At 43.6% G+C, this 14,195-nt stretch overlaps 1 protein-coding gene across 2 annotated transcripts in view; it reads right to left on the reverse strand.

Annotated features, from left to right (window-relative positions):
- Positions 1 to 369: 369 nt before the first annotated feature.
- Positions 370 to 14,195, reverse strand: part of LOC147015205 (dihydropyrimidinase-related protein 2-like) — an 80,127-nt gene continuing 66,301 nt past the window's right edge. Inside the window, exons 10-15 of one of the 2 annotated variants that reach the window (XM_085849754.1) lie at positions 13,263 to 13,404; positions 3,645 to 3,815; positions 3,186 to 3,365; positions 2,312 to 2,486; positions 1,336 to 1,422; positions 370 to 1,223 (exon numbers count right to left, since the gene is read on the reverse strand). In XM_085849754.1, coding sequence (XP_085705880.1) covers positions 1,207 to 1,223; positions 1,336 to 1,422; positions 2,312 to 2,486; positions 3,186 to 3,365; positions 3,645 to 3,815; positions 13,263 to 13,404 — 772 coding nt within the window. In that variant the 3' untranslated portion in view covers positions 370 to 1,206. Of the gene's footprint in view, positions 1,224 to 1,330; positions 1,423 to 2,311; positions 2,487 to 3,185; positions 3,366 to 3,644; positions 3,816 to 13,262; positions 13,405 to 14,195 lie in introns of those variants that run through there. The other variant, XM_085849755.1, reaches the window with a different exon arrangement.

Here is a 14,195-nt window from a genome sequence, read left to right on the forward strand (position 1 = left end):
ATGGAAGCTCGGTGACCGTCCGCTCGGGTCACGCACGGTTCGAGCACGCTACTGGCTCATTCCGCTTGAGCTCCGCCGAGGGTGAATTTCCCCAGTAGTTTGGACGACGTGGGTATTTAGGTAAATTGAAATCGGCAATCGACCCTATCTCACGCGGTCGACCTATTGGCGATCTTTGGTCCGATAAGGGACCTGTCGGCTCCGGAGTTATCCAGGGTGACGACCTATAAATTCTGGGTGTTCGGTGGAACCGACTCTACTGCTCCACCTAGCGGTCGGGCTCGCCACCGAAACTCGGCCCCGCAACAATATTACATGGAGCAGTCATACATTTCAATATAGAAGTGCATAAGACGTCATCACGTGAAGCATGGAAAGGTGGACCTCATAACATGCCATCACGTGAAGAAAGGTCATGAGGATTGATTTATAGCTGTGCTGGAATTCATCATGATCATACAGGTACAGCTGAGATGTGCTGTTCGACATCACATGACATCATGAAAATGCTGACTCACTTAAGGAGTTGTCACAAGCAGTACAATCATGTGAACTTACACATAACAAAACATAAGATTACATACTTTACATGAATGGCCAAATAATGAAACATGCTTTATTATCTTTACATCCACAGCTATAAAAGTTTATTTTGCTGTGGTGGCTTGCTCCAAGTACAACAGTTTCCAAGAACAGGTCAGATTTCCACATGCTAAGGGCAAGTACAGCAGTTTCATAAGGAGTCAACCAGCAGCATATTCCCAGACTTGCTCTGTATTGAGGGTTATCCACTGACATTAACAAATGGCACTTTAAATAAGTATAAATGCTACTTCAACTACCCATAATTAAAATGATGTAAATCTACAGAAGCAGGACCATAACAGGAAATATTTTGTTTTTTTCCTTAATTTGTTCTGTTTTCGCTTCCACCCTAAAGCTTGCTAATAACCACATTTCCTTCAAACACTTAAGTGTAAACATCACGGAACCTCAGAAGAAAGACTATTCAACGTCATCTCACTTGACTTGCCTTAAATGTTCACATCCATGTAAAGAGCAAAACATGCACGATATATCTGACTAATGTTTGACTCGTTCACGCACAACACCAGTTTCCATTCACTTGAAGGTGAAAGCAGGAGGCTGAAGAAACCACCTTCCTCCTGCTGCTCCATTGGGCTGCACATTCTGCCCCCCTTGCTTTCATTGGCGGAAGTCGCCTGCGGCAGGGGGTTGTGTGGGGAGGCAGGAGGAGGTGAGAGTTGATGATTGGGATGTTGAGGGATTTGAGAGGATGGGGGATGTGTGACTTTGCTGAAGTGGTGACCTAACCGAGGGTAGTGATGTTTGATCGGCCACCAGGTGGATTGACAATCCGATGACCGGTGCGACGAGGCAAGTTGTCATCCACTTGAGCACCTGGGGTGGGGTTGATAATGATGGTGTTGGAAGTGGGGGAGGGAAAAAGGGGAGGAAAGGGGATGGGCGGAGGTCCGGTTGGGTTTGAGGAAGTTGGGTTTACAAAGTTGGGATCGGAGGGTTGGGATTTGGAAAGCTGTCTTGGGTGATACAAAGAGAAACATGAGGATTGATTAACTTGCAAGAGGATGCTCAGTTTTGCCATAAGCACAGATAAAATTGAAGTTTCTCTTTTCTGCAACAAGTTTTTTTTTGTTTGTTTGTTTTCCATTCTGACATCACCTTTCAGCATATAATCAAATGTGGTGTTAGCAGTAAACAAAACAAAAAAAAAGCATTAACTCGATTTTGAGTATAATTAGTTCAGCAGACCATTGTTAAGCAAACTTATCGACATTGATCCAGTGACTGCTATTTCTCAGTGAAACACAATAAGCTTAAACGACTCAAGTTTACATTCCAGTACAGCATCCAATTTTGTAATTTCCAGATAATAATTTTGTTTTAAGTTCACCTAACTTCAGACACGCCTTAGATATGTCACTTGATTCCTTTAAAGGTTATAAGGCATCCTTGATCTGATAACCTCCAAGTTCGGATGATCTTTGCTTCGGTCTGGTACCATTGGCCAATAAATAAAGACGATGAGTATTCTTCATTCACTGCAAAATTATTCGCTGAATGCAGCAGTTCAATTATGAAATCTCTCATTCTCTCGATCACTCTTCCCACATGCATACCCAAATGAGCATAATGCTTGTGTGTCCGAAGAATAATTATGGATACATCTTTGGTAATGGTGTTCCAAAGACGATGCAATAAATCATTCCGTCCTTGACAATACTTGTGATGTAAGGGATACACGAGGTCACTCCATCTCACGACTTACCAGACAGGCTGAAGCCCGATTGATGCAGATTGCGTACGGGTACAGCCTGTGATTGCTTGGCGGGTGAGGTGCGAGCTGAAGGTGTGGGAGTTGGAGTAGCTGATTTGGGGGTCACAGTAAGCTCGTACACTGGACCATCGTACATCCCTCGTGGCACACCCTGGATCTCTGCCAGCTGAACACCGACGTCAAGGAAGTTTTATAAAGTAAAGAACAATCAATATATTATTAATTACAATGTCAAACATTTAAGTTCCGTTTGCTTATTACTCGTAGAGTTTGCATTAAGATTTTCCTGCACGACACAAACAAGGTTGAAGATAGTCGGCTAACTTGTATCTGAAGACTCAACGGAATACTAGACATAAGGACAATGTCTCTGTGAAGGTCTGCAATGGATTTTGCCAACTAAAAGTTGAAATGATCATGTTTACTGCCATGGAAATGAGGTGTGGTGCCTTCGTCAGAACAAAAATAAGAAAAAAGTTTTTTTTATCCTTTTTGCTCTGATAAAGAGCTAATGCTCAAAATGTCATCTGTACCTCATTTCCAATTGTAGTAAACACACTGATCAACATTCAGTTGATAAAAACTTTTTGTTTGTGTTGCGTCTCAAAAACTCGAGATTTCTCGTACATTGTTTAATATCGTTGGTCATAACCACATAACAAGCTCGGAGCTTTGAAAAACATTCCTTTATCTCATCAGAAAGAAAAGGATCCAGTCAGATATAGTGGGAGAACTTATATTCTGATGTTGTAATCAAGAAAGGTCATACATTTATGCTGAACATTTGGGACTACCATACCAAGATAGGCCTGGCTCTGAAATATTTTTATGGTTCAATACTTACGTCCAACGCTCGCGCCCCTACCTTAGCCCTTGCCTTGATACGCTTGTAAACAAAGTCAGGAAAGGCCTTGCGTGTGATAAAACGCCCACTGCCCTGAGTGACGTTTGGCTTTCCATCCTCGAGCACGATCTTGCCCTGGCTGATGACAACCAGTGGGGCACTGCGGCATTCCATGCCTTCAAAAATGTTGTATTCTGCTGCCTGTGGGTGGCATCCATCACTTGAGTAATTTATATATGATGAAGCTTGAAGTTACAGTGAACAAGAGCAGCAGCTTAAGTAAACTGATAGGTTTTGTGTTATTTGAGTTGTGAAGTATGACATCAGGTCGTTATTGTTGTGAAGCGAGGATGAGATCTGCCTGCTGGATGCATCCCAGCTTCTGCTTGCAGTCTGCAAGCATGCTCCACCATAATGTGTGAATGTGTACTGAACATATATTAAAACTTTTCTGTGGAGAAGTCTCATTAATGTGCTTACCACATTGTGAGTCTTTGCAGAGATTGTCTTGACCACATCAGGTTCCCATATGAGTAGGTCTGCATCTGATCCCACGGCGATGCGTCCCTTGCGTGGGTACAGGTTGAAGATTTTTGCTGCATTGGTACTTGTCACAGCTACAAATTGGTTCTCGTCCATTTTTCCTGTAGCCTGAAAAAGGATACATACAATATTGTTATTTTCTTGGTTTGTAATTATTATTTAGGGGGCCTTCCTGGAATGTGAGATTAATGGAGATTGAGGTGACTGTAAGAGAGCTCGTTTGGTTTCATTTTCAGAACATCCTTTCCTTCAGACGGGCACATAAATCCAGCTGTCCTGTTTGCATTATGCTGTGGATGTTGAAGATCTCACCGCTTCTCTCAATTTCTCGGCTGTTGTTTGCAATTCCGCCTCGCGAAATTCCCTGCCTACAGATTAAATGAAATATGCAAGTGAATTTTATAGGAATGTGAATCATTAAGTCGATTGTAAGAATGGTTTCTTTGCAAGTGCCTTCACAGCAATAACTACATTCTAATAGTACACACTTTATAGTCTTATTTGACGTTGTCATAATACGTCCTTTATAGACGGACTCACATTCTCATACCATGTACTTGGGTTCAAATAGTTTGTACTTTATCGACAAATAGTGTTCAACTAGTACTTAATAGACGTACTCACGCTCCAATAGTACTTACTTAATATACAGACAGGAGGGCCTTCCCGTTCGCGGGGGTCAGGTTCTTGGAAATCCCCGTGAACCGCAAATTCGCGATGGGCAAACTTAAGGGGAAATGGGGAAAATCGGGTTAGGGACTTCAACTTATAAAATTGTCACCCCCTTTTGCCAAACTGTACCCTTAATTAACATGTTTGTGGTTTTGTGCTATTTATTTTCATGAATAAAAGAGTTATTAAGAATATAAAATAAAGTTTATTATCTTGAGTTATTATGATCAAGAAACTTACATCTATTTATAATTTCAGCAGAGTGTGTGTGTGTGTGTGTGTGTGTGTGTGTGTGTGTGTGTGTGTGTGTGTGTGTGTGGGGGTGTGTGTGTGTGTGTGGGTGTGTGTGTGTGTGTGTGTGTGTGTGTGTGTGTGTGTGCGTGTGTGTGTGTGTGTGTGTGTGTGTGTGACCGACCGCCGTTTCTCGACAACCACTGGTCCGATCGAATTGAAACTTGCCAGATATATTGCTGGGGACCTGAGGATGTGCCTTTTCAAGGTTTGATATTAATCGGACAAGTGCTTCCCAAGTTATGGCCATTTATTTACCAACCAATGACAAGACACGTTGCTGCGTGGGCGTGGCCGATGGGGGCAGGGAACCTCAGCCACGTTCCCCATTACGGGTTACAACGTACGGTCTTCTGGATAATGATGACTGTGTATTCTAATAATTTCTCAATTTCTTATGCGCATTTATAGCGAACGCAGTGAGCTTCATACTTAATGCGTGCATGTGAGAGAATAGGAAACGACAACAACAACAACAACAACACAATACCCTTGGCTATTTGGAATCCGTGTCGTTAGCTCTGACCTTTTGCTTCCGGTTGTTGTTAAACGCTGTGCGGTGTATAAACACGATTGGGTTTTATTTCTATCTTGTGAATATTACGTAACGCGTGCACATGAGAGAATAGGAAACAACAAAAACAACACAATACCCTGGCAGTTGTGAATCCGTGTCGTTGGCGATGACCATTTTGCTTCCGTTTTTTTTTTTTGCTTCTGGTTTTTTTTGTTTCCGCTTTTTGTCATGGGGAATGATGCATGCCGGGAGATCATGACCGGAAGTGTTTATTTATTTATTCAATTATTGCTTTCCCAAAGTCAATTTTATACTTCCAAAAGTGATTTTTTTCATGACAGGAAGTGTTTATTTAGTATTTAACATTACCGGGAGTGATTTTGAAACTCTTTCCGGAACTTTTAATTTATTTTATTCTTGACCAGAAGTGATCGTTTATTTATTTATTCAATTATTTTTTTCCCAAAGTTAATTTTAATAAAGATATCTCCCGCATCATCAAAAAATAGTTTTTAATCGTGATTTACATTATTTGATCGCTGATCCCGAATCCAGGCCGAAGTAACCGGAAATTGCCTCAAAATCATCAGCTGTGCGGCGCTTACATGTACCACGGTATAGTTGGCAAGTATACAGTTGTGAACAAGTTTTATGTAAAGTCAGAAGCGAATGAAAGAAGAATTCTACGTTTGCTTCTTGGCTTTGCCTATTCCATATTAGATAAACACAATGCCCCAAGTTATGATCGTTTTCATATTAGACGGTGTATAAATTTCGGTACTGTGGTGAATTGAAGGACGTGACGTGTGATCACATGTCGCGCGGCTCGAGCACGGGATAGATAAAGCTAAGGTTCCGCTCGGTCGGGGGGATTGTCCCAGGGGCATTGTCGTTTACGGCGGCGGTCCACTTGGTGCTCGTTGAATGGTGAGAATTGAGAGTATATCGGACTCCGTGCTTATACTGATTTATTTTGTGGTGATTAGTTGCACGTGTATACCTTACTGCTTATGTACTCCTTGCTGCACCTGTATTCCCTGATGTGCCCGTAGAAGCGGCTTCAATCAAATGGAATAAAGCCTACACTCTGAAGGTTCTTCTCTCGTTTTCATTTCAATTTATTCCATTTGGTTTTCTCGGCTCTCTCAACCAACGATGGACAAGATCTACAAACAAGAGAGGTTCGACGCAGACCCAAACGCGACTGACTCAGAAATGAAATGGTCGCATTGGTTCCGTTCCTTCTCACACTATCTGACCATCATCGAAGAGGGAGCCGACAAATTGGCCGCCCTTGTGAATCATGTCTCGCCCAGCGTATACAGGCTCTTCTCGGAGTGTGACACCTACGAAGCAGCGATCGACGTGCTGCAGGCGCTCTACGTGAAGCGCAAGAACGAGGTGTACATATGACATCTTCTCAACACACGCAAGCAAGCAGCCGGGGAGACCATCGATCAGTTCCTGCAAGCTCTGAAACAGCTGGGAAAAGACGGCAGCTTCCGGGCCGTAAACGCCGAGGAACACCGAAATGAAGCGACCCGAGAGGCGTTCATCCAAGGACTCAGGTCAGCCCACATACGGCAACGCTTACTGGAGAAAGCGCAACCCACTCTTGAAAAGGTAGTCGACCAGGCTCGAGCGATGGATACGGCTCAGCAGCAATCTGAGTCATTTGGGACACTGATGCTGCTAATGAACGCCGCTATGGTGGAAACTCAAGGAACCCCACAGACCCAGACACAGCCTGACACAGGGGATGGAGAAAAACCCGAGGAGTCGGATACCCAGACCTCGACAAACTCCTCAGCAACTACTTCGGTTGGTAAATGCTTCTTTTGTGGGTACAAAAGACACCTCCGCCACAAATGCCCCGCCAGAGATGCCACATGCATGAATTGTGACAAGAAAGGGCATTATGCCAGGGTATGTAAATCTACTCTAAGGAGAAATAAACCCACTTCTGCGGCTCTCTACTCACAAAAGAAACTAAATGCAGCCTCACCGGGGAATCTATCCAAGGCTATCATCAACGTACGAATTAACGGGCATATGGCTGAGGCTCTTATTGATACCAGTAGCTCTGAAAGTTTTGTCAACAGCTCGCTAGTGAAGGGCAGGAAATTGAAGATCCACCCGACAGACAATACGGTATGCATGGCCGCCACATCACTACAGTCCCGCGTACGAGGGTACTGCAATGTTGAATTGGACGTAAAAGGGTACACGCATCGGGATGTAAGAGTACTGGTGCTTCGTGATTTATGCGCAGACGTAATTCTGGGTCATAATGTCCTCAAGCAGCACACGAGCGTCGAAATACCCTTTGGATGAAGCAAACATCGTCTAATTTAAATGCTTTGACCACCGCAGAGGTAACGTCCCCCCAGCTGTTTGCTAACTTGTCGCCGGTCTGTAAACCGATAGCGATCAAATCGCGGCGATATACCACTGCTGATATGAACTTCATCACTTCAGAGACCAAGCGATTACTGGAAGAAGGAATTATAGAACCGAGCGATTCGCCATGGCGCGCACAGGTGTTGGTCACCGCCAATCAGAATCATAAGAAACGAATGGTTGTCGATTATTCCCAAACGGTCAATCGCTTCACCCAACTCGACGCCTACCCTTTGCCGCGCATAGACGAGATGGTCGAACGCGTGGCCAATTATAAGATATTCAGCACCATCGATTTGCGAAGCGCCTATCATCAAATTCCCATCCGAGAGGAAGACAAACCTTACACCGCATTCCAGGCAGGTAGACGCCTCTACCAATTCAGGAGGATTCCGTTCGGTGTCACGAATGGAGTAGCGTGCTTCCAACGAGTTATGGACGACATCATCTCAGATGAAAACCTCAAAGACACTTTTGTTTACGTGGACAATGTCACAGTGTGCGGTAGGGATCAGGGGGAACATGATATGAATCTGGACAGATTCTTGAGCATTGCTAGAAAATATAATCTGACCCTCAACTACGAGAAATGCGTATTTTCGGCAAGGTCAATTGACCTTCTCGGCTACACAATAGCTGACGGCACGATTAAGCCTGATCCTGAACGATTGCGCCCACTTCGTGAGCTACCCCCACCTCAGGACCTGCAGACAATGCGCCGGGTGATCGGCATGTTCACTTACTATGCAAGATGGATTTCCCAATACTCCGAGAAAATACATCCCCTAGTGCATTGCAAAAACTTCCCACCAGATGCCGCTGTTGTAAAAGCTTTCCACAGCCTCAAAGATGATATCAGTAATTCCGTGGTATTATCGATCGATAGCTCGGTGCCCTTCGTGGTGGAAACAGATGCTTCTAATCACGCGATAGCTGCGACGCTTAATCAGTCTGGGCGACCCGTCGCGTTCTTCTCGAGAACTCTCTCTGGAAGCGAGCAGAGACACTCAGCAATAGAGAAGGAAGCGTACGCTATTGTCGAAGCCCTACGTAAATGGAGACACTATTTACTGGGAAACCATTTCACGCTCGTCACGGACCAGCGATCCGTGGCATTCATGTTTGATGGGAAAAATAACGGGAAAATTAAGAATGAAAAAATTATGAGATGGCGGATAGACCTAGCCTGCTATAGTTACGACATTGTTTACCGGCCCGGGAGGGAAAACCCTGCTGCAGACACCTTCTCTCGGGTCAACTGTTCGGCGACAATCAGTCAGGCTTTGCAAGACCTCCATGTATCTCTGTGCCACCCGGGGGTAACCAGAATGGCACATTTCGTGCGCAGACAAAACCTTCCCTATTCTATCGAAGATATTAAGCAAATGAATGCTTCATGCCCTGTTTGTGCTGAACTAAAACCCAGATTCTATGGCGCGGCTTCTGGCAGATTGATCAAGGCCACTTCTCCCTTCGAGAGACTAAACATTGACTTCAAAGGGCCCCTGCCGACCGAGACAGACAACAGATACATATTCACTGTTGTTGATGAATATTCAAGGTTCCCTTTCGCATTTCCGTGCTCGGATATGACCTCGGGCACTGTCGTGAAATGTCTCTCTGACCTCTTCGCTATGTTTGGGAAACCTTCATACATACATTCAGACAGAGGGCCGTGTTTCATGTCGGCCGGGCTAAAACAGTTCCTATTAGAGCACGGCATAGCAAGTAGTCGAACGACGGGTTACAACCCACAGGGTAATGGGCAGGTGGAACGATATAATGGAGTTACTTGGAAAGCCGTAACTCTGGCGTTGAAATCAAGAGGACTGGGGCCCGAGCGGTGGGAGGTTACCTTTCTCGACGCTCTGAATTCCATACGCTCTTTGCTCTGCACGTCCACCAATGCAACTCCTCACGAACGAATGTTTACTCACCAGCGACGTTATGTTGACGGCCAATCGGTGCCCAACTGGCTAACCCATCCCGGAACAGTGTTCATGAAACGCCCGGTACGACAAAGCAAGTATGAACCCATGGTGGAGGGGGTCGAACTCATCGATACTAATCCAGAGTATGCTCATGTCAGGCTCCCAGATGGCAGGGAGACCACTGTGTCGGTTCGCCATTTGGCTCCCTCAGGTACTCCTCCCGCAGGTACACCACCATCTGGCACTCCTCCCTCTGACATCCCCTCCCCAGGTGTTCCCCCCCCAGGAACTCCACCCGAGAATGGTGGCGACGGAGCTGCCGCGTTCCACCCGAGAGCGATCGGGGAGTCATCCCCGGCACGAGTCGAGGCTCACCAAGAGGATCGGAAGCCTCCCTCAAGTGAAACCGCCATTTATTCCCGGAGAGGTCGATGGATAATACCCCCTCGCCGACTCAATCTGTAAAGGGGATTATCGGCATCCTCGATGCTCATGCTCCTATATGCTCGTTACATAATATATCGATGCTCATGACCATGCTCCTACAACTCAAAATAATCCTCACTGCTTGGCATGTATGCTTCTGTAGTTTAGATAGTTCGCGTTGCTTGAAATGTATACTCCTATAGCGCTGAAGTAATCATGGTGCGTTAGTTGGGCCTCTAGTTACATTTTAAAGACGGGGAGAATGTGGTGAATTGAAGGACGTGACGTGTGATCACATGTCGCGCGGCTCGAGCACGGAATAGATAAAGCTAAGGTTCCGTCTCTCGCGGCACGAGTGATTGTCCCAGGGGCATTGTCGTTTACGGCGGCGGTCCACTTGGTGCTCGTTGAATGGTGAGAATTGAGAGTATATCGGACTCCGTGATTATACTGATTTATTTTGCGGTGATTAGTTGCACGTGTATACCTTACTGCTTATGTACTCCTTGCTGCACCTGCATTCCCTGATATGCCCGTAGAAGCGGCTTCAATCAAATGGAATAAAGCCTACACTCTGAAGGTTCTTCTCTCGCTTTCATTTCAGATCCCATCAGAGTGAGCTGGTATGCTTCGAACCAGGAAGTAATTTTTATTTTTTTTTGCACGAACGTTTTTTTTTTCTCTCTCTCTTCTCTTCTCTTTGTGTTTTTCCTTGTGACGACATTGCGAAAAGGCAAAATACGTTGGCGCTCATTGAATAATTGGCCATTAAAACTAATAATTTATCAAGACGTTGGCAGATCCAGCAGCCTTTGCTTTCTTGCCCTGGACGAGGAAACAAAGAAGAAGCGCCGTTTCCTCAGCAATGTTGTTTTTGAAGAGGTGCTGACGAGATAAAGGTGTGTACATGGAGACAATTTTTATTATTATTTATTAGCGCCGTTACCTCAGCAATGTTGTTTTTGAAGAGGTGCTCACGAGATAAAGGTGTGTACATGTGGTCAATTTTTATTAATATTTATTTATTGAAGAAAAATTGTTCCGAAAATAATTTATCAAAAAAAAGTGCACAACTTTTTTTTTGTTTCCAATTGTCAAAACGATGTGGTGTGGCCTTTGGAAGTGTTAAGGAATTCAGCTCTACTCAATATGCTTGCCAACGAAATACATCTCCATTTGGTGGTATGCTTTGCAAACTATGTTTTTTTATTTTAACTATTTTCAAACTAAAACAATTCGAACATGGAATACCTAATGACACTGTACTTTCAGGTCTCGGACAAATCCTACCCTGTCGCCTCACCGTGGCATAGGAGTGGCAATGGTCAATGGCAGCGAATATCATGGCGAGCAAAGACAGGGAGGTAAACTTGATTTTAACTTGGATTTTAATTAACTCTGTGTGTAAGTATCACAGCAGTTGTTACTTCAATGCAAGCGATAATTCGTGGAATGATGTGAACATTCCGTACGGGCACTCACTACTTCCGGATAGTGATGATACTGTATTCTAATAATTTCTCGATTTCTTATGCGCATTTCTAGATAAACACAATGCCCCAATCCAGTCGTTTACGAGAGCGAAGGAACGGCCTGTGTGGTTGTTTGAAAGTTTTTTGGTTTTTTTTGCACGTACGGCCATGCACTAGTTTAATAATAATGATGATAAACTTGATCCAATAATGTGATGGTGATGATTATTTTGTTTGGGGGTTTTGAGGGGGTTATTGTGTTGATGACCCATGTTAATTAGTTGAATAAATGTGGAAAATAGTTCATAAACCCACGATTATTCGAACACATTGACCACGATCCGCAAACCTTGTCTCAATAAATTCATCGCGATGGAGAAAATCTGCCAAGGGAAGCCCACGAAAGGCAAGGCCCTCCTGCACTCACGGTTTCGTACATGCTTAGACATACTCACCTCTTGCTGAGTCAAGGCATCAAGTAAGAAAGCAAGCAAACAAACTCGTTATATATATATATATATATATATATATATATATATATATATATATATATATATATATATATATATAATATATTTCTTCTTCTTCTTTCGGCTGCTCCCGTTAGGGGTCGCCACAGCGGATCATCCGTATGATCTGCATAGTGATTTGGCACATGTTTTACGCCGGATGCCCTTCCTGACGCAACCCTGGTCGCCTCTTACGACACAGGGATTATATATATATATATATATATATATATATATATATATATATATATATATATATATATATATATATATATATATATATATATATAAATAAATATATATGTTAAAAAATATATGTATTATTTTTCTGTTATGTCACTGAAATAGACATTTCCGTTTTCAGCTTAAATCAGGAAGAGTCTAATAACTGCCTTTCTTTAAAGATAGTGTTCAGTTGTTATGCCTGGTGTTGACTTAATGGCTTGGGTGGTGGGCTTGGGATCCCTGGGTCTTGAGTTCAAATCCTACTTCTTGTTGCATTAATGCCAAGTGGGGTTGACTCGGCTTGTCATCCTTCCAAGGTTTGCAACATGAGTACCAGCTTGCTGGTATCCTGTGTCGGAGTGGCGACCCGTCCAGGATTGTGTCCAATAGCCTCAGAGACTGCTTAGGCAGCACCAACGCTCTGCACAGAGTATGGTCTCAATGGATGGATGGATGGATGGATGGTTCGGTTGTTAAATCTTCTTATCCTGAATGTTCTGTCGTAATTAAACCTTTTTTGTGTGCTGTGGTGCTCTGGGTAATGGTGGGGAACTGGATGAGCACACCAGAAGTTGTGCATTGAGGTCCAACTCAAGGCAGCGGTGTAAACGACTAATTCTTAGCTTCTTACAACATGAGCTAATATCAGTGGAATTACTATATTATCAGATTATCCAATGAGGCTCAACCAGTCAGTAATGACCTTCAGGGAGGGGGGGGGTGATCTGCCTTCATCTCTTATGCTATAAATGGTATGTGGTGCCAGTCCCAAATTTGGGGTTGACTTGTTAATGCCTTCAAGGCAACTTTGTAAGTGCTCCACAGGGCAAGCTGCATCAAAATACTTAGCATGAAAGGCTTTATCTAAACCATCCCTACCCTACCCCCACCTACAACTGAATTTTTTTAATGCAATGCTGGCTATATAAAGAGGTTCAAGAATTATTTTTGTGTTCTTATTGCATGACTGTTGAATTATTCCATTCATCACTTTATTGTTTAACCAATCGTTAACATTATTGATAGCATTGAATGTAATCTCAATTATTTTATGTTCTGTAGTGAATTCTGGGACACCTCCATACACATATGGAGTTGCAATGACAACGTACCACAGCCTTGTCCCAAATTATACTCATACGCTCCTCGATGCCATTTGTTCCTTCGGGAATAAGCATGAAGTTGTCCTTCCCCAAGGCTTTCTGGGCTGTGCTGAAGGTGCAGTGTGCACTGCCAGTAACTTGCAGGTCTCCACTGCAAAAACACCATCCACAGTCACCTTCTTAAGGCACATTGCTCTGTTCTTTTCAGTCACTATCACAGTTAAAGGGAAAGTTAGACTCAATTTTCAAAAACCCCAAAATTTGCTACATCAGGTATTTGTAAAGATTTCTCACTTAACATCATTTTCATGGAACGATACACCATTCAACCAGCAAATGTAACTTAATGCATTGTGGAGGCGCACCATTGTCTTGCCTTTGTCAGTCAATGCCTGTGAAATGCATGTGGTTTCACAGATGGTCGTAGAAAAGATATGGCTGCCTCCCCAGAAATTGCTGGAACATTCAGGAAGCTGCTATTTTCCACTCAAAGGTGCCTTTTTTTTTGCACCTAAGCATGTCATTATCATCATCATCAGTAGGCCCAAGCATCCTCACTGGAAGAACACAGCCTCAAGGAAGCCGGCTGGTCTGACCGGGTTCCCCCAGAGATCGAGTGAAGATGAAATGTTGATTCGTTGTCTGTGTTGTGCGAGTTGATAGCAAGTTGTGATGAAGTAGTGTACAGCGTCAAGTTCAAGGTGACAAAGTGGGCAGGGTGGTTCCCGAGTTGGATCGAGTTTGTGTTGATTGTTTTTTTATTGGTAACAACTCTGGAGGAGCGTGGTACGATTTGTTCAGATGGATTGATCACGGAATGTGGTTCATTGAGTATTTTGTTGTTCTGTTGTTGCAAAGTGACGGTGGTGATGTGATTTTGAATGTTTTTTTTTAATGAAATGTTATGTTTAAAAGTGAAGGTATCACGTTTGAAAAGTTGTT

This window comes from Eptatretus burgeri, chromosome 12, assembly GCF_056783735.1.
Source record: "Eptatretus burgeri isolate ZD-2024b chromosome 12, Ebu_testis_v1, whole genome shotgun sequence".
NCBI lineage: Eukaryota > Metazoa > Chordata > Myxini > Myxiniformes > Myxinidae > Eptatretus > Eptatretus burgeri.